The sequence below is a fragment of the Chanodichthys erythropterus genome, chromosome 18, assembly GCF_024489055.1.
Source record: "Chanodichthys erythropterus isolate Z2021 chromosome 18, ASM2448905v1, whole genome shotgun sequence".
Classification (NCBI taxonomy): domain Eukaryota; kingdom Metazoa; phylum Chordata; class Actinopteri; order Cypriniformes; family Xenocyprididae; genus Chanodichthys; species Chanodichthys erythropterus.
Window position 1 is genome coordinate 12427206 of NC_090238.1, and position 21002 is coordinate 12448207.

The 21002-nt window shown below is 37.1% G+C and overlaps 1 protein-coding gene across 1 annotated transcript in view; it reads right to left on the reverse strand.

The window, feature by feature from the left end:
* Nucleotides 1-7618: 7618 nt before the first annotated feature.
* Nucleotides 7619-21002, reverse strand: part of ism2a (isthmin 2a) — a 38493-nt gene continuing 25109 nt past the window's right edge. The window contains exons 4-6 of the mRNA XM_067367603.1: nt 16358-16495; nt 12889-12954; nt 7619-11258 (exon numbers count right to left, since the gene is read on the reverse strand). Coding sequence (XP_067223704.1) covers nt 10741-11258; nt 12889-12954; nt 16358-16495 — 722 coding nt within the window. The 3' untranslated portion in view covers nt 7619-10740. The remainder of the gene's footprint in view (nt 11259-12888; nt 12955-16357; nt 16496-21002) is intronic.

The window sequence follows — 21002 nt, forward strand, 5'->3', positions numbered from 1 at the left end:
TATTCCTACCCCTAAACCTAATCCTACCCATAACTTATCCCTAACACTGATGTAGAAGCACCTAACCCTGGTTGCAAGCCTTGACATAAACAGTAAACGTGTCCCTCAAATCTGATTGGCTGATTGGAATGTTGTTCCAGGATCAACAAAGATGTTGATCCAGGAAAATGTCTTACTTGACAAAATCACGGTGACCAGGCCTACACTATGCCAGGTCGTTTCCAGTTACATAGTGCAAATCCGCAGGGCCCCCCAGCGAGCCACAAGTCCGAGGTCCCCCTTGGTAGAGATTGTGTTCCATTAATTTGATCATTACTATACTTGATCACTAATTTACCTGTTTATTTACTCCTTTATATAATCATTTTTTTTTATTTTATTATCTTGGCAAATGAGGAGCGAAATGTGAATCACTCATCCATCACTTTGCAAGCAATTGGTGATCAAGAAAAGTCACGTTGGATATTTCCGTTTTAAAAAGATGAAGACAAGCCACTGGATGTCACGCAAGCAATGTGCAAACTTTGTGTGAGAGTTATGATTGTGAAGAAGTCTCAAACCCCAGTCAAATAATGTGTGTTCACATCATGTCATAAATACTGTAATGATTCTGAACTGTAAAAAGCCTTCATGTGCTTGTAGAACTTATAATTACAATGTGTAGAAACTCATGGAACCCAATTTGTTCCAGGAACTTTTTTCCCGGAACTTTTTTCCCCCAGACCTGTTGTTGTCTGCATTTCCATCACAGTGTAAAGTACCATGAAGATTAAATCTGGATTGCGCACTTCCCAATTCCCACTGGATTTCGTCTGCCGCATGTAAGCTTAATAAAGCCTGAACCTCATTGCCGGTCCATCAGTCATATTTTTTAAACTCCATTGTTGATTCGAATAACAAACAACTCTTACTGCACGCTCCGCAACACTTTTAAAAAAAATGCTGGCTGAAATAAAATGCTGCTTGGAGTCAACCAATCAAAATGCTGTGTGAATTCAACCAATAACCCAAGGCGCTTCCTTGATTGTCTTGTTAAGATGACGCAGAAGTGCATTCCAAAAGAAGAGTTTTTTTTTTTTTTTACCCCTACTCCCTTCATCCCTTCAAAGCTCTCACTCCGGAGGGTAAACCCTTTGAAGGGATTAGGGCATAGGGATGAGCCTTTCCGAATGGAACGCAATGCCTAAGGGAGAAATTCTGACCCGGAACTTCAGACCCTTGTCACACACCAAGTACCACCCCAAAGTCCCTAGTTCCTGAGGAAAGATCCTGCGGTGGAAATGTGGCTAAACTCAATTCCTGGAGGGCCACAGCTCTGCACAGTTTTGCTCCAACCCTAATCAAACACACCTGATCCAGCTAATCAAGGTCTTAATGATTACTAGAAACTGCCAAGCAGGTGTGAGTTGGAGCTGGTTGGAGCTAAACTGTGCAGAGCTGTGGCCCTCCAGGAATTGAGTTTAAGACCACTAAAATTAATTTCATAAAATTGAATCAAAACAATTTCCCCTCCCACTTGCAACAGCATTTTTTCTTTTCTTTGATGACATACAGTATTCACAGGGTGGAACAACCTGTTACATGAGATCACAGCAATAGCAAACCGCAATGATCCAATGAACCAATAAATTCCTGATGGACAAAATGAAGTTCTGTCCTACATTTTTTCTTGTTCAGGAAGCTGTTTCACCTGGATATACATCACAATAAAGAAGAAAAGACTATCACAGCTTCTGTGTTATGTCAATTTTAAGTCTTAGAAGATAGAAATATGAAGTTAACATAAGTGATACAGAATCAAGCAATAGCATAACTATTTGACTCTTCTATTTGGTAGAATCCAGTGTTAGTAAAAGGAGACTGGTGCAGTGGGGTTTGTGCTTGGAGCTGTACTCATTCAGAGCAGGAGGCTTTGATCTTGGCTCATCACAGACCATTCCACCAGCACCCATATGGACTCACTTTTCTCAGGTCTGTTTTGGATCTCTCTCTCCCTTATTTATAGCCCCATGAGTGGTTGTAAAACAAGCCCCTCTCAAATGTTGCACTCATTCACTAATGCTCGCAGTGATACTTTTGCCCTGCCATTCCGCAGCATTTACTACAGTTTATAGGGACAGGAACTTCATCATAAACCCAAAAACGTCACCGTAATTTTGCTACGTTCGTCACAAATAAAATATGCAAAAAAAGGTCTGTAGACCCTAGATTTGGTATAAGGTTCAGTGACTAAATAAATCAAATGAAAGATAAATTTAATCAAATTCTATTTAAGTATTTAAAAAATCCCGTAAAGCTTAAGCACACTTCAGCGGATCAGTTTCCTGAGCCCCTAAACCATTTCCCCATTGTGTGTTCAGCAGTAATTATGCCTCCTAATGCATTAATGGTTTGCAGTACATTGAGAAGACATATGCTTGGAAATAGGCTTCTTAATTATTCATAATGTATGAGCAAGAGCAAAGGCCATAGTCGTACACGAAATAACCCAATTTGGTTGTCTGTCTTTAAAACCTGGTCTTTATGTTTGAGCAATGTCCTGTGACCATTCACTCCTCTATTTATTTTTGTTTCCTCTCGTTATGAGGGACAAAGAGCAGGCGTCCCTCTGGCCTCCTGGGGTTCTCCAGGAGGGGGGTGTTTTCTGTGCAAACAGCCCCAAATACAGGTTACAGTTATCTTTGCCTGACTCCCTGCACCCAGCTTCAAGCCGCCAAGCTTTGAGTTCACTGTGGGAGCCATGGAGGGCTGACCTCCAATAAATATTCTGTTTTAACTCTGTAGTGAGTGTAATTTCTGCTTGTTATTTCCACTGATAAAAAATAAACATTACGACGAGAGCTGTGGGAGATTCAGAGGGTGCCATGTTCACTTCAAAGGGCTTCTAACGCTTTTTTTGGTATTTAATTGAAAATATTACAACTACAATAAAACATTGACTGTTTCCACTAACTCTATCTGATGGTTTATTGCTTTTTGTAAATGCTTTAAAGTATTTCTGGCACAAAGCCCTTGAGTTACCCGGTAACTCAAGAATAAAACGGTGATCGCCGCCACAATGCTAAGGGAGGTGGGTAGGATATCATTTAGATCCGGATCTCAGATTACAAATGACGTTCGGTTCTGTTAACATTTCTCACATGCACATTCTTCTGCAGATTTGGACGGACTACCGTATAAACTCTGACAGAGTTTCTTGTCTTACTATAAAAGGCGGCGCAAACATCGCTACTGATTCTGTGTACCCTCTAAAAAATGCTGGGTTAAAAACAACCCAAGTGGGTTGAAAATGGACAAACCCAGCAATTGGGTTGTTTTAACCCAGCGGTAGGGTTAAATGTTTGCCCAACCTGCTAGGTAGTTTTATTTAACTCAACTATTGTTTAAAAATTACTGTATTGCTTAATTAAAATGAACCCAAAGTATGTTGGAAATGAACATAATGTTCAATTAATAATTATTAAACAAACATTTATTAAATTGCTTATTAATAAATGTATATTAATAAACTATTAAATTTATTATTAATAAAATATTAAAGCTTATTAATAAACATTCACCTTTTGTCTATTATTGTTACCTCTAATTGCATCTGGTTTTTAATTTCCCAACTATTTTGGGTTCATTTTAAGCTAGCCATATAGCAATTTTTAAACAATAGTTGGTTTAAATAAAACTACCCAGCAGGTTGGGCAAACATTTAATCCAACCGCTGGGTTAAAACAACCCAATCGCTGGGTTAAAACAACCCAATCGCTGGGTTTGTCCATTTTCAACCAGACTTGGGTTGTTTTTAACCAAGCATTTTTTAGAGTGTACAAATGACTCACATAAGCCAGTTTTGTTAGTGAAACAAAAACATTAAGCTCAACCAATGATTATGATTCGGTTCTTTTTTGTGAAGCCACCTGTAAAAAGACTGAAAACCACTGAAAGTCGGTGGATACACTCCTTTTGCAAGAATTGTTCTGACTTTACTTATTGATATTATCTTATCATTTAACAATGGAATTGTATTTCTTTTTTTACAAATATTTCTTCAAAATACTAAAAGAATGTTAAATGGTTCAAGAACGAGAATCGTATATATGTATCTGGAGCTGGAACGGAATTGATCCTTCTCATAACTTGTGGGTGGTTGTCAGGGTATTGCTTTGCAGTTGCTAGGTTGTTCTGCCACTCAGTAAGGATTAGTTCACTTCTGAATTAAATTTTCCTGATAATTCACTCACTTTCATGTCATGTAAGATGTTTATGTCTTTCTTTCTTCAGTCGAAATGAAAATAAGGGTTTTGAGGAAAACTCTCCAGGATTTTTCTCCATATAGTGGACTTCAGTGGGGTACAACAGGTGGAAGGTCCAAATTGCAGTTTCAATGCAGCTTTTATTTAGCGGAACGATTGGTCATTTTCTAAAAAAATAAACATTTATATACTTTTTAACCACAATTCTCATCTTGGACTAGCGCTGTGACGCGCCTTGCATTATGTTGAAAGGTCACGCACGACGTAAGCAGAAGTACCGCAGTAGGGCAAAAAACTTAATCTAATTTTCTCCTCTAACTTCAAAATCGTCCAATATCTTTATTTTAGCTTACCTGTTTTTTTTTTTTTTTTTTTGTTTTGTTTTTTTTTGTAAAGAGCATTTAGCTTAATCTTTGCACGTTCACTTTGTAAACACTGGATCGGTACTTCCACCTACACTATATTGCCAAAAGTATAGAGGGTATGCATCAACGTCACTTTCCCGCCGAAAACGCGCTCCCTCAGCTGGACTGAGTGGCAAAAGAACCTGCTACTACGTGACTGGATTTAATAGGGGAAACTGTGAAAACGTGAGTAAAACTAACAAATTACACTAAAGATTGGAATTGAACGTGTTCCTTACAACTTGTCAAAGAAACCTAATCCATGGATATTGACATGCAGCCAGGAGTCGTGTTTCCTGACATTTATATGTGCCTGATTTCGACGGCGGGGAAATACATAAAGCAAATCTGCCTGTGAATATTTTATATAGCTACAATATAGGTAGGTTTAAATTCGCGTAATCACTTATATCAATGTTATATCGTCATATTGTACAGCCCTAAAACATATATAGTTTTAAGGTATAGTTTTTGTCAGTGTTGTTTATTTAAAAACACCCAATTATTTAGAATATAAGATGGAAAATATTTAATTGATGATTTGTCAACATAATATATAACAATAGCCTACAATATATACGTTATGATTTTACCTCAAAATCCAACAATTTGAAACAAAATGCTAACTGCAAATCCATGTTTCTCTGCCTGGAGTCCAGCTGTTTCTGTGAATTGCAGTGATCCATTTGCTTTTTTTCTGTTGCTTTCTGCAGTTTTTAAATATATACCTCAGGTTTTGTGTCAAATCTATTTGTACAGTCAATCACAAAGCTCTTTCCTATTTTGGATGTGTTTTGTCGCGACATTCACGCTGAAAACCAATGCTGCCACTCTCAGTCTTTTGTGGCGTGACCGCAGTCGTAACGGTCGATGGTGACGTCACGTGCATACCCTTTATTGGGAAACCCCTCCAAATCATTGAATTCAGGTGTTCCAATCATGCCACAGGTGTATAAAATCAAGCACATAGGCATGCAGACTGCTTCTACAAACATTTGTGAAAGAATGGGTCGCTCTCATGAGCTCAGTGAATTCAAGTGTTGTACCTGATAGATAGCACACGTACGTCTGCAAGACGTCTGTTAAAGATCACTCAATCTGGAAAGCATCTGCTGTTTACAAACATCTAATAGACGTCTTTAAGATGTCAGTTTTACATACATTCTAAATCATAAACATCTTAAAGATGTCTTCTAAACGTCTATTTGACATCTGACAGGATACGTCCTATAGACGTATTCCAGATGAGCAAACACCCTAAATAATACATCTTCCAGACATAAACACGCACATCAAATAGACGTCTCCGAGATGTATGTGTGCTGCAATGAGTGGGACATTCTAAAACGCTTAACGTGAAAAAGGCTTAACGTGGCTTAATGTACTAAGACAGTGATTTTAACAGACCAAACTTACTAAATATCATTATAATAAAGTATACTATGTGCAAAAAATCAGATGAGCCCAAAATATGATCTTAACGCGTTTTATAACACGTTAAGCTTTTTTCGCTCATAGAAAACCGTTATAAGAAAAAGCTTAACGTGTTATAAAACGCGTCCCCAATAAGTCCATTTGTGAAATTTCCTCACTACTAAATATTCCACGGTGAACTGTTAGTGGTATCATAACAAAGTGGAAGCAATTGGGAACAAAAGCAACTTAGCCACAAAGTTGTAGGCCACTAAAATCACAGAGCGGGGTCAGCGCATGCTGAGGCGCACAGTGCACAGAAGTCGTCAACTTTCTACAGAGTCAATAGCTACAAAGTGAACTAATCCTTTAAGTGTTTGCCAAATATGATTAAATATGATTAATTTTATCATCCACCTGGTGAAATTCCTCAATTTTCTTAGAAAAGTAATGGCAATTGTTGCATATTTTTACATAGACTTTTAAACAGACAGCCTGAACATCGTTATTGACACCCATTAATTACGAATGAGGAAAAGGGCATATATCTTCCTAGTGTCATTCCCATTCATTTGCATGGTCCGCTTCACAGATTTGGCACAGGTTTTATGGCAATATGCAACAATGTTAGAGTAAAATGCATCTGAGTCATATCTGACAAAACCGCTGAGGAAATCCACTAAGTGGGCTCCCCAAGAACAGAAGGGGAGGGGAAAAGGTTACTGACCTCCATTGCAGCACCTGACTTGGACTTGGTTCAGGTTGTGTCCTGGCTGAGGCATTCAAGCGATACTTAATATGAAAGCAATTAGATTATTAGAGCAGCAGATGGCAGTTACATAGCAAGATTGCTATTCAGTGATAAGCACTGCAAAAACCCTTCAGGGCTTCAATCTTTTCTCAGCTTTGTTACCCAATACGTAACATTGAGCACAGTTCTAATAAAGACATGATACCAAGCCAGTTGTCCAATTCATTTTGCATTAGCTAGACTTAAATCTAATGCTTATTTTCGTCCAAAAACAAAATGTTCTTCCTCTTAATTGGTAATTGAGAAAAGGAAAAAGCACATGTGTTCAAGGCAACCTAATCTCCAGCAGAAAATGAGAACACAAATGTACCGTTAACTCCATCATGCTTAAATTAAAAACGACTGCTGGTGTCCGTTTGCTGTGACAGCTGTCCACGCTTCATGTTTTTCAGCTATTTAAAAACTTTATGAAATGTGCAACCATTTTACACATCATTTTTGAGATTATTAATAAAAAATAAGACAACATGTGGCTGTAAGAAGGGTGTGGGTGGACAAAATTGACAGGATAGGTCTGGAGTTCACATTAACATTGTGTTCTGTGTAAGAAAACTTTAAAACAGTGTGTTTTTTATATATATATATATATATATATATATATATATATATATATATATATATATATATATATATATATATATATATATATATATATCTTCAACTAAACTCCACATACTTATTCCCAGGACACTGTAATTAAAAGACACATGACAATATGAAAGTTACATTTATTATATCTGGTCAAAGAGTGTTTAATACAAAGAAAGATGACTTTAGAAGCATTATTGAAGTAGAACGGTGTGTGGTATGGCACTTTCCTTTTCACAGACCAGAAATCCCCTATAAGACACATAACTCAGATTCATATAGTGCATAGAATCATTTGATTATCCACTTCATAGCAATGAGTTACAAAATCAAAAGCAATAAATACTGTACAATGATAAATCTGAAGTTAAAAATGACATGCCAAAATTTTACATTAAATACAGTATCATTAAAAATGCAGCATTTATGTTATCCATCCTTTTACAATAACATATTTTTTTTTAAATCAGTAAATTGTACAAGTATAATTCAATATACGATTATATACACATATAGTACATATATTCCATTATCAATATTTAAATAAAGTGCCTTTCTTTTTGAAGCTCTGAAAGGTGAACTCTTACTATCAAATGTACCTAGAAAATAGTGTACTGTACGTAAACGTCAATAGACAGTATTGCAAATTAGAAAAAGGTACAAAGTTTCCCCCTTCTAATCAACTAAATACCCTCATTCAAATGAAAATATTGTGACGCAAAGTCAATACTTGGGCAGGTAGACATTGTGATGTACTTGTGACAAAACCTACCCAGGCTCATTGGAGGAAACATTTATGCAAAATGATTGTGTTGCTTCTTGCACATTTCATGACACTTTCTAAACAGATGAACATGAATCTGGCAATGTTTTATTATGCTGTTTGTTTTACATGTCACGGCAGTCAAGAAATGAAATGTTCAACATACCACCTGCACTAAACCTAACCAATTGTGTTAGAAGCGTGAGATAAAAACCCATTTTCTAAAGCAACCATGCCATTTTAGCTTGCTTCTACAAGTCTCGGATCTCTTTAAATGTGATGCATGTTTCATAGGACTCATACCGAGCACTTTATAATGCAAGTGCAATGCGGTATCAGATGAGCAACTTATGTCAGAAAAGCCAGACATATGGAGCTGATTATGAGATGCAAATGTCAAAAGAAGGGCAATGAATCAAACTAAATTAATCAATAATTTGCCCTGTAATCATAAAGAAATGAAGGTTGTTGGTGTTTTACTGCCTAGGATTCATTTTAGCTGGAAACTGCAGTGAATTGTTTGGCTAAACTGTAGGTAGATGCACGTATTTCCATCAAGGCTAGGTTGGGCAACCCATGCACATATCATAAATATCATAAAATCCATGTCTGTAATATTTAAGTTAAATATACCATCACTAAAAGCAGGATATTTGAATGCTTCCAACGTTCTCACAGTTGGACTGAATGGGGTTTTCATGGCTGCCATTTATGGTTATCTCAATGAAAATATCTTTATGGTTTTGCTCAGGTCTGACAGGGATCATAAGCGATGCTAATGTGCGCTTGGCTCAGTCCTACACTTGGAGATCTTTTCCTGCAAAGTTTAGTGTTAGTTGCAACCTATCTGTATTTTTCAAGCGAATGCAAATACCTCGATTATCTTTTTCAAAAGATAATCTTTTTCAGTTTATAGAGTTATAACTAAACTTTACAGGAATGTAGATCTCGAGATGAACCGAGTATGAACCGTGAGCAAGCTTCTGCACCGATAGTTGGAGTTTTAAATCACTAAAACATTTCCTGATCCAATCCACAATAAAAACACTTGCTCAGAATGACAAAAGTATTGAAGACCTGTAGAAGTCTTTACCTTGCGGTATCTATCCTGGGATTTGAACTAAGCATTTTAGTTAACAGGTTCAACACCGCTCAATGAGTAATCCATGCATATACTGTCTTCTTGTTCATTTTCTAGTAAAAGTGTAAAGCAGATTTGATAGGACTATACTGTGCGTAAAATCACACAGTAAGACATCAAAGGTGGAAGTGTTTATTGCTACACGGAACAGTCATCTGTCAGCGGGAATTTAGGAATCAAATCACCAGCATTCCATGTCAACATCTCACAAAGAGATCATGATAACACTTGTGCTGAAAAGGGCGGCTTAGGTCCTTCAAACTACATCCCATGTAAGCCTCCAGGCTTTGATTGGGACTCAAGGATGAACAGACACTGAAAGAGCCATTGTATTTAAAGAGATGTTCGTTTACAACAAGTGTCACCTCCGCCTCACCTTTAGAGGAAGACTTCAATCCATCAACTGAGCTCCGACAGCCCCCTGCAATGGTGTCAGGCTGCTGTCTCATGTTGCATTTAGTACAAAGCTGGGTTGTGTTGAAAGGCAAAAAAGAAAACAGAATGGGATCCAATTATATCTCAGATTTAAAAAACAAGCCCCCCATTGCTGAGAGACATCTTCTCAAAGGTAAGTTCAAAAAAAGGTTTCCTAGCATTCCTCAGATTCCCAAATTCGTTCCACAACAGTTCATTGCGAAAAGATAGGTCGACAGTCAAATGATCCTGCATAAATATCTGTCCAATGACACAAAGTCTGTGTATATTTGGAGTAACAATATACAAGCTCTAAAGAGAAGAACTATTCTGTGAAATGTGTTGAATTGGTTTGCGAATGGTGTGGCTTGTGTTTGATTTGTTTGGACTGATCTTGCACGGATTGGAGCGAGGCCAGGAGTGAACTTCAGGTCTAAAGACAACAAAAATGGCATTCTGTTGCATTTTTGAATATCTCGCAATTCTAGCAGCTTTACTGGAATTCCTTTAATAGTGGATCAGAGTCTTTGAGGACACTGAAAACAAACATGCATCCAATGAAAATATAGTGAACTTGTTCCAGAGAATGCCATTGAAGAACTGTCGCTGAACTTTGTTAGGAGCACGTACGTAACATCAAAGAAGAAAGTATACAGAAAATTGCATCATAGTTTTCCAATCTGTGCTTTGGACCAATGTGTTAAACCAGTGTTGTTGCAGAGGATCTGTACGCAACAGTTTGTGACAGTATCTAAGCTTTAGTCACCAGACAAATCTCTCTACAGTTCCGTTTAATATCAGCTAAATAGTTTGACCAATGAGAGTCAAGATCTGTAAAACTGTCACCCAATCAGAAAGAAGGAAGCTTTTTTAGTGGCCTCAAGACTGGTGAGGTGCCAATACTGTACAATAGAATCAAGCGAATGCTGGTTGATTCGATTTGAAATCCAGTACTCCCTGGATCAGTATTCCCTGGCCTCTTCTAGTTCATTGATGTAGACGTCTTCCTGTGGGTTCTCGACACACTGTAGTCCGTTATTGGGAGGCCGAACCGAATGAAAGCGGCTCCAGTCTCCTTTACACAGGATCCACGGGAGCACGTCCACTTTGTAATGAAGTTCCGGGGAAAACTCTGTGCTGATGAGGTTGGGGGCTCCGGCCCCTTTGCCTCGAGTGATGAGCTTCAAGTGATCGTCGTAGCAGCAGTGCTGTGCAGCCAGTGTGGTGCTGTCGAAGGAGAGCATCGAGCGAACGCAGAACCTCGCAGAGGGCTTGTAGATGTCCAGCCTCTCTTTGGGGCCGCTGGCATCCCGCCAGCGATAGGTCTTTTGCAACTTTCTATCAAAAATGTTGACTACGTTGTAGACCACCTCGGATGGGTAGATGCAAGGGCAGTTAGGTAATTCGGTTAGGACCTGGTGTAGGTATTTTTGGAGGAAGTCGTTCTTGCAATTCAGCCACTTCTCACAGCTGTCAACATCTAGTGAGGTAATTAGATCAATTTAATAAATGTGGCAGAAATAATTTTCTTACTCTATATTTTTCTTCCCCTAGTATAAATATTTAAAAATCCTTAAAACATTATATATATATATATATATATATATATATATATATATATATAGCAAAACTAAAACTAATTTATAAAATAAATTAGCTGTAAAAATATCTCAACATCCTACGGAAGAGGATTAGGGCCAAGCAATAATAAAAAAATAAAACCATCTCGAGATTAAAGTTGTTAAATTTAGAGAAAAAAGTCTAAACAAAATGTTGAGAGTAAACTTGTTAAATTACCAGAAAAAACTTGTTACATTTCGAGAAAAAAGTCAAGATAAAATGTTGAGAATAAAGTCATTAAATTATGAGAAAAATGTCGTTAAATTTCGAGAAAAAAGTCGAGATAAAATGTTGAGAATAAACTCGTTAAATTACGAGAAAAAAGTCATTAAATTACGAGAACAAATGTCGTTAAATTATGAGAAAAATGTCGTTAAATTTCGAGAAAAAAGTTGAGATAAAATGTTGAGAATAAACTCATTAAATTATGACTTTATTCTCAACATTTTATCTCGACTTTTTTCTCATAATTTAACAAATTTGTTCTCGTAATTTAACAACTTTTTTCCTCATAATTTAACAACTTTAATCTCGAGATGGTTTTAATTTTTTACTATTGCTTGGCCCTAATCCTCTTCCGTAACATCCTTACAACAACAAACATTTACTTAAGATATTAAGTCTTATATACTCAAGTCTCATATACTAAACCAAAAAAAAAAAATAAAAAAATGGCCATATTGAGATTGATAGTCTAACACGCAATGGGGGTTGTCTCTATTTGCTGCCAAAACGTAAAAATACATAAAAATATGTGCAGCAGGCAGCGGTCATGCTGAAACAGTTGTTATTAACATTTATGTTCCATTGTGAAGAGATTAAAAAAACACTTTGTTCTGTTATGTTTTTAAACTACTTTCTTTATTATTACGGTTAAATGAAAAGAGCTATTACATTCAATGTTCAATGCCAAAAATGAGAGACCAACAAAAAACTCCAAAGCAAATAGTGGGGGTTTTTGGAAGAGGACTCTTTATTTTGTGGTCTCAGTAACACTCTCTGTGGAGCATTTGTGAAAAATGTGAACGTCAGATCTTTTACAGTCTAACAGGACTCCCACAGAGTTCCTCCTGAAGCAGTCTCAAAGGAGAAGTTTCTACAATGATGCTGATTAAACAGGTTTTGAACTAGACATTAAGTTAAATAAAAGATAATACAAATCAATGATTGTTGATTAAACTAATAAAAGAGCACACTAGAAGCTTGAAAGACAATTAGCTGAAGCTTCTATTAAGAGATTCATTAGTGCAGTATAATGTTGCCTATATCTTAAAAATATAAGTTGTATAATGGCTATGGCTACACTAACAAAAAAAGCATAAAAATGCTTACTTTAATAGATATGTGGGCATGTACCATGTAAATACCACAGTAAATAAATATGGTACCCTAGTACAATACATATAAAAAGTACTATGCTACCACCAGAATACTGAATTTATGAATGCCCATACCACAAGATATACTGTACACAAACAAAAATGACCAACCTGTGTCAAAAAGCTCTGTGCTGTTTGCCACTTCAAGAGTCGGTTCTGTCACAGGAATTATGTCATCTATAGATGTAAGAGAGATATTTAAAATTAAGATTAAATTTTAAACAAAACACATAATATGAGCTCAACAATCGTGCAAACCTGATTTACACTTAAAATACTGGCGGCAACTTGAAAATTAAGAATTGAAGAGCTGGTTTAGATTCAAATTTTTTTTCCGTAAAGTTGGAATTTGAATCAAATTAATATAAAACCATGTCGTAACAAGACATGACGCAGTGACGCAATGCCGCAATGCTTTGCGTAACTATTCAATGTTAATTCACCTCAGATCTTGAAAATAAATAAAAAGAAACAGTCAACTCAAAATGAGCAAACAAGTGCATTCTATGACACTTGTTTAATGGTGTATTATTTATGAATTTGATTATGTATTTATACATTTAATTGCGAGTGCAGTGCACTTGCAGAGACAGCCCGCACACACACTGAATTTCTGAAGAATTTTTGATCGATCTAGTTGCGTCATGTAGTCGCGTCGCGTCGCGTCTAGTGTTTTTTGCTAGTTTCATTATCATTTTCCATAACCATTATCATTTTCACATCCTGCGCCATGTTGTTTAACTAGCAAATGCATTTGCTCCCATTTGTGTGGCCCTGGGCGTGCTTGTCTGAAAACGAGGTGTGATCAGGTGCATTGTTGGCGTGTTGCTATTTTGAAGCAACTGAAACAGACTGCGCCATTGACCAACTGAAACCTGGTCTAAAGTTAATGGTGCAATATTTTTTGTTATTAAAAAAGCGCGTTAGTAAATATGCGCCTCTATGTGGTCGCACAACTCGCGTACACTCTGCTTATTACACACGCAGAGACGGCGCAGCAGCACACAAACATACCAAAAATAAAAGGATTACAATGTAAAATATTATTATTATGTGCATAAAGATAAAAATGCTTTTGTAGAATCCGGCTTGTCCCGTAGATGGTCTGCTCGTGCACTTTAACCTCGCGCACAAGCAGATCCGTTTCCTCACTGGAGAAGCTTTCAGTTTCTCCACTTGCAAATTACGCTATGTAAATAGCGAATTCGCCATGGCGCGAGTGCAACTGGCTTTTAAAGGGAATGGGAGATGAGACTCTGATTGGTTTATTGCACGTTATGCCCAAAACACACCTGTTACTCATTAAGAGAATAGGGACAACCCTTTTAGACCATGCCCTGGGCGTGCCGACTATTTTTTCCGCCATTAAACTAGCAAAAGTGGATTCGGTCGCACCCTAAGTGTACTTGCGCCATGAGCTTTAGACCATGTGATTAGATCATTAAAGGTCCCGTTCTTCGTGATCCCATGTTTCAAACTTTAGTTAGTGTGTAATGTTGTTGTTAGAGTATAAATAAAAGCTGTAAAATTTTAAAGCTCAAAGTTCAATGCCAAGCGAGATATTTTATTTAACAGAAGTCGCCTACATCGAACGGCCAGTTTGGACTACATCCCTCTACTTCCTTCTTTAATGACGTCACTAAAACACTAAAACTAACCTCCGCCCACAGGAATACACAAGAGTTGCGTTTGTAGAGTGTGTTTGTCGCCATGTCGTCGAAACGCTGTTATTTTCATCCCGCAGTCCAGTCACCGGGTCTGATTCCGGCTCAAATTGATAGGGTAAAATTAAAGACATGTTTACAATAACACTGAGCGCGTGCATTTCCACGTGATGGTAAGAGGCGTGACTTTTCCGGGCAAGATGCGCTCTCTCTATGGCTCTGGGTGCGCTCAGAGCTGTCGAATCACAACACAGGAACCGCTGGCACAATCAGAACTCGTTATGTATTTCTGAAGGAGGGACTTCATAGAACAAGGAAGTCATCAGCCCGTTTTTATGACAGTGGAAACAGCGGTATACAGATAAGTAAATTATGTGAAAAATACTGTGTTTTTTTACACGTGAAACATGAACACGTTATATTGCACACTATAAACACAATCAAAGCTTCAAAAAACACGAAAAACGGGACCTTTAAAATAGGGCTCCAAGTGTGCTGCACAATTCCTGAAAAGTGAGGCCAAAGCATTTTGATCGCCCCCTGGTGGCTCGCTGCAGTATAGGTAATAAACCCCGCCATCTTTATGTTATTGATACATAAATAATAAAACTATAATTGCTTGTTGCTGGAATCTCATCGCATTGTGTCTGGTTAGGACATGGTGTAAATCTTCACATTTTAAAGCTTTTAAAACTGTTAAAACAGACTTTAATATTAGTCTCGCAATCTTTGCTTTTCTAGTTAAAAAATTACAGTTATATGACTTCCCTAATGTTCAATTCATTTTAGTCCTACTTTGCATTCAAATTCGAATTATAATTCAATTTCAGAAATTGAACTGGAATTTAAAGGCATTCCCAGATCAATTCTGATAGGCACACAACCCTGGTTAGCATGTTGCCAAACAGCCAAGACCAGCTAAGTTAGCATCCAGCTAAAATAAGATATATTTCTTAGTTTAAGGACATTCATGCTGGTTACCCACCAATGGCTAGTTAAGCTGCTCTGCCTGCAACAATAACCAGTTTAAACTGGTCCAAATCAAGGGTGCTAAAGTTATCCCCTGCTGGTAGATGTCCAAACTACACTGTTTAGCCACAGAAAGCATATTTCTCCCTTGACATCCATTCAAACTTAGCAGTGTATTCCAACAAGAGTTTTCACAATGAGCCCATACTTTGCAAAAGTTTTGTTATAGCATATATATATATATATATATATATATATATATATATATATATATATATATATATATATATATATATATATATATATATATATATATATTTTTTTTTTTTTTTGTGCTCAATTTATTTTGTAAAAGTTTTTTTTTATATACTGAATATATTTTAGAGGGCTTTTAAAACTATATATTTTTCAGGAATTTAACTGAATTTAATCTGAAAATGTTAAAATGAAGTTCTATATTTATATAGATTCAGAACTGTAGAGCCTCACTCAGTGTATTTGAGTTTGTAAGCGAACTCATTTTGTGTATGCGCGTTTGTGCGCGGCAGGTTGTGGACCGCCCTGTATCAGGGGCTTTTAAACTGAAAGCCCTCATTGAGCTGTCATTACTGAAGCCAAGTAAATGCCTACTGCTCTCAAAGAGCAGTTTCATAGTGTATACAGTATACACACAGAAGGCCAGACTGCTCCTTTTCTAACATGAGTCTGGTGCCCCTGGTGTTTGTTCGACTTCTGCGTGCCTGACAGAGATGAATGAGAGGCATTAGTGGAGTTTTCCATCACTATCAGCATAATTAGGAGCCGGATGGAATTAAGATCAAGAGTGAGTAGTAAGTACATTTTAGGGAAGAATATCGATAAACAGTGTGCTAACTGCTAAATTTATGCACTGAAGTGCAGTGTGGGGTTGAAGTGACGGTATAAGTGATAAGTATTGACATTCTCACCAGGACAGTGCTCTAAGTCACATGTTCGTGACTCTGTGGCGGTGCAGGCGTAGCCACATGAACGAATCCTCTTCTGATTCCCGTGTCCACAGGTGACACTGCATGGTGACCAATCGCTCCATTCTTCCTCCTCATATTCTGTAGATGAAAAATTATATGATGACCTCTTCTATAAATTGAGGCTAAGCAATTCCTCACACAGCATGTGGGAATGTAATGCAATGTAGTGAGTTGGAGTAACAGTAAAGGATTTTTTTTTTGTTTACACCTATAACTTTACTATTTAAGTAGCTACTTGCATTTGAACTCTGTGTAGTGTACGATATACTGGGATTGATAAAGAAACAAATCCAAAAACAGCCAAGATGGTAAGTGCATCTGTCTGTTGTTTGTATAAGAAAGCTAATGATGCACAACTAAATTAATATTGCGTATTTCTCTGTAAAATATAATCTCTCTAATGAACAAAATGTGGGCCCTCCTGGCAGGCCAGGCTTGCTTTTTTTTTGGTAATAAATATGTCAGAGGCAAAGTCAGCCGCTTACAGCTGTGAGAACTGAGCCAATACAAACACTTCAGCAGGAAGGCAAGGCCTAATAGCTTAGACGCTTTCCAACAATGCTCTCTTTCCACCACCATGCTAAAGAGATTAAAGTTTCAGAGCTCTCCGTGGCGGTAGTGATGGAGAGAGAGAGAAGATTGAAAGAGAAATAAGTGCGCTGTTTCCTCGCTAATGTATTTTGGCTGTGTTGTTGCTGGTTACCAGGTGTTGTTGCTGATTGATAAGTCCACATTTGGTTATGAAGATGTCCACTTGTACTGTCACGGCACAAATAAAAAAAAAAACACTGATGACATACCCACTTGGAGTTTATTGCAAATTGTTCGATTAACCTCAGAGAGTTATCATCATCAGTGTTTGGGAAAGCTACTCTTAAAAGTAATGCATTGCAATATTGCGTTTCCCCCTAAAAAAGTAACTAATTGTTTTAGTTACTTTTTATGAAAAGTAATGCGTTACATTACTTTTGCATTACTTTTTCTCACCTGGGCTGGGCTTGCTTGTTTGTTTTTTAATATCAACAAAAAAGTTTTATTTTTGGCAAATGTAAAGGCCCTTTCACACCAAAAGTGAAATGAATAAGCCTCAGGCTGAAGGAAATGCATATTTACATCTGTACAATAGAGGGCGCAGCTCAAACAAACCTTTCAGCTGTGCTGCTATTCTGGGGTGCATTTCGTTGGTGAACCATGGTCGTAAGTCCCATTGAACTCTATTGGTAACGACAGAACTTGCGACCATAGTTCGCTTTGGGAAACGCTCCCCTGGAAGAATAGAATACAGGAGAAGGAAGTTCAAAACTTTTATTTCTAAATGTAATCTAAAGAAATTTCTGCTTATTAGTATGGTTGAATTAGATAATTGAAGGTCAGCAGCAAAGACATTGGTTAATAAAGTGAGATTAAATACATAAAGTATATTTGTGTAACAACACCTGCACTTCTCGATTTCTCTCAACATGGGGACAAGAGAGCTGTCAATCAATAAATGTGAAAAAACAATGTAGCTTGCATTACTTATTTTAAAAAGTAACTTGGATATTTTGCTGTAAAATTAAAAAAGTAATGCATTACATTACTTGTTACTTGAAAAAAGTAATCCGAGTTCATGCCTCAAGTTACTTGTAATGCATTACCCCCAAAACTGGTTATCATTTTATTTAAAAATAAACAAAAGCTTTAATGTAGAAAATAATTTAGTTTAACTAGTATTTATTGGCCGTTTTCTTATATGATACGACTTGTTTTTAAGCAATACATCTAAAAAATATTTTTTCCTGGTTTACACATACACTTCACTAAGTTTTATTAGATTTATGAATAATATAAGAAATATCAACTTTCCCATGGGGTAAAAGCAATTAACATGATTTATTCTTCTAACAATAATATTAGGCAGTACATTAGTAATAGTCAGAAATGTTTCTTGAGCAGCAGGTCAGCATATTAGAATGATTTCTAAAGGACCATGTGACACTGAAGACTGGAGTAATGATGCTGAAAATTCAGCTTTGCCATCACAGGAATAAATGACAGTTTAAAACAAATTAAAATAGATAATTTATTTTAAATTGTAATAATATTTCACAATATTTGTGTTTTTACTGTATTTTTAAAAAATCTAATTAATGCAGTATTGGTGAGCATAAGAGACTTCTTAAAAACATTTTAAAAAATATTACCATCCCAAACTTTTGAACGGTCGTGTATATTTAGAATTTATATACTACAACTAAAAAAGTAGATTGCCTCACTCTCCTAACACTGTGTCCAAACCAGGCATCATAAAACGACAATCGATAAAAGCAAACTTTTCCATGTAAATCTGAGTTTCTGTTCTAATAAGCTGTGACTGCAACAAGAGTATCAGGACATTTTTGTCGGTGTGTTCACACTTGGCATGTTCGATTAAAACAAACCCTGGTGTGATTGCTCTATTAGTGCGGTTCATTTGAGTAAGTGTGAATGCTGTCATCTGAACCCTGGTGCTCATCAAACAAGCAGACTGAGACCGCTGAAAAGATAGGCCTCGGTACACTTCCAAACTGTTTCCAAACGACTGAAATAAAATCTCACAAGATGCGACCCTAAAAAGGACGGAACGCTCAAGCATACCTGTTTTTTCTCATCATAGTCGCGATGTTGCCCATGACATTTCGGAACAGGCATCAGAACATTGTCTCTTCGCAGCGGATCTTTGTTTGTGTGTGATGGAGGGATTCCTGCCGCTGTTTTGACTCCTTTAAAAATTCACGAGAGCTGACCAATCAGGTTGTGAACGTATCCCTATGCCTTTACGTTCGGTGTTAAAAATGCTAATGTGAACATCAAGTGGACCAGGACTAAATGTTTTGTTAGTTTGTTTTTTGGTCTGGACCAAATGAACCAAGCGAACTGAACAAGTGTGAACACACACTTTCTATTTAAGTAGAGTTGAGCTCCGTAGCCCCATCCGGTGTAAAATACGATTGGTCCGAAAACCAGCTGCACAAAACTGCTTATTAAACATCATATATGTTTTGTTATTGTGTTGCGTCACACAAGGACACTGGTTTGCAGAGTCAAAGTGACCAGACATCATTCATTTCCAATGAGAGCTGGCCAACACAAGAGTTTGAGACCGCACACATTGAATACACATACATTTGCTATCAGAGAACTTTGTTTCAACTAAAAACCAAAGGCACTGTAATAAGTTGCAATAGTAAAACCATGGTAAATAATTTTCATAAGGGCAGTGGAGAGGAAAAAACGACCTAAAGCTATAACATTCTACCGAGCTATGGCCGAACATGGCCTGCCTGTAATCCTGTGGCTCACCATAATTGCAGAAAAGCGCTTCATTACTGTACGCCTCTAGCGTAGACCACATCATTAATAATGTGGCTCATTTGCCCTTCTAGGTTTCCCGGTTAAGCTTGTTTGTACACAACACACTCCGACTCAAAGTACACTCATTAGATCTATTTTAGTTCCACTGGGGCAACAGAGAGAAGCCGTTTCGGTTTCGTACCCACATCCCAGAGGCTCCACTGCTGACATGACCGCAGCAAGTATGCGGCAATTGCTTCTTTTTTGGCTGGGTGTTGGATTTGACCACACACCACCAATGCACTTTCCCTCTAATGATGCTGACAGAACATGGTGCAACACAACCTCAGTGGAGGATCACCCTGAAAGTCAATGACAGATGGACTTGAAAAATGCCCTAGTGAAATAAAGCTGGTAAAAAGATATATGTAGATTATAGAGGAGTCGGACACTGCAGCATAAGTTTTAGTTTACAATCCAAATAAGAGCTTTTACAGTATGTGTGAAGATTTTCTGCTAAAACTTTCTGCTATACCTCATAATGTATTTAATATATACTTAATAGAAACAACAGTTTTTGGTGCCAAAGATTAAAGAGACGTTATTTAAATGCCTTGTTGGTTATATATATAGTAATACACACAATGTTTTTGAAAGTGCTCACCAGGTTGCATTTATTTGATCAAAAAATATAGTAAAACAGTAACATTGTAAAATATATTTTTTTAAATAACTGTTTTCCATATTAATGTATTTCAAAATGTAATGTATTTCTGTTATGGCAAAGCATAATTTTCAGCAATCATTACTCCAGTCTTCAGTGTCACATGATCCATTAGAAATCATTCTAATATGCTGATTTGCTGCTCAAATCTTATTATTATCAATTTTGAAAACAGTTGTGCTACTTAATATATTTGTGGAAACCATGATACTTTGAGCCCGTCCACATGGAGACGCGTTTAGCTCTATACATAAAAATTTTGTATTGTATTGCCATTTCGTCCAGACGGATCTGGAGTTTTGGGAACTGCTATTTTCTGAAACCGAGTCCCAGAGTGGTTAAATCTGAAAACGACAATCTTGTGTTTTCGTGTGTACAGCCAATCCGTATATTTCGTGAAACGATGATGTCTTCACCCCATGTCTCGACCCCTCGACTCGCATGCTCCAAGGCCCGGTCCCAAATGGCACCCTAAACCCTCACGGTCTTCTGAGTCTGCACTTTAGTGACGTAATGCCGCTTTGACTGCCGGTAAAGTCCTCTTCGTAG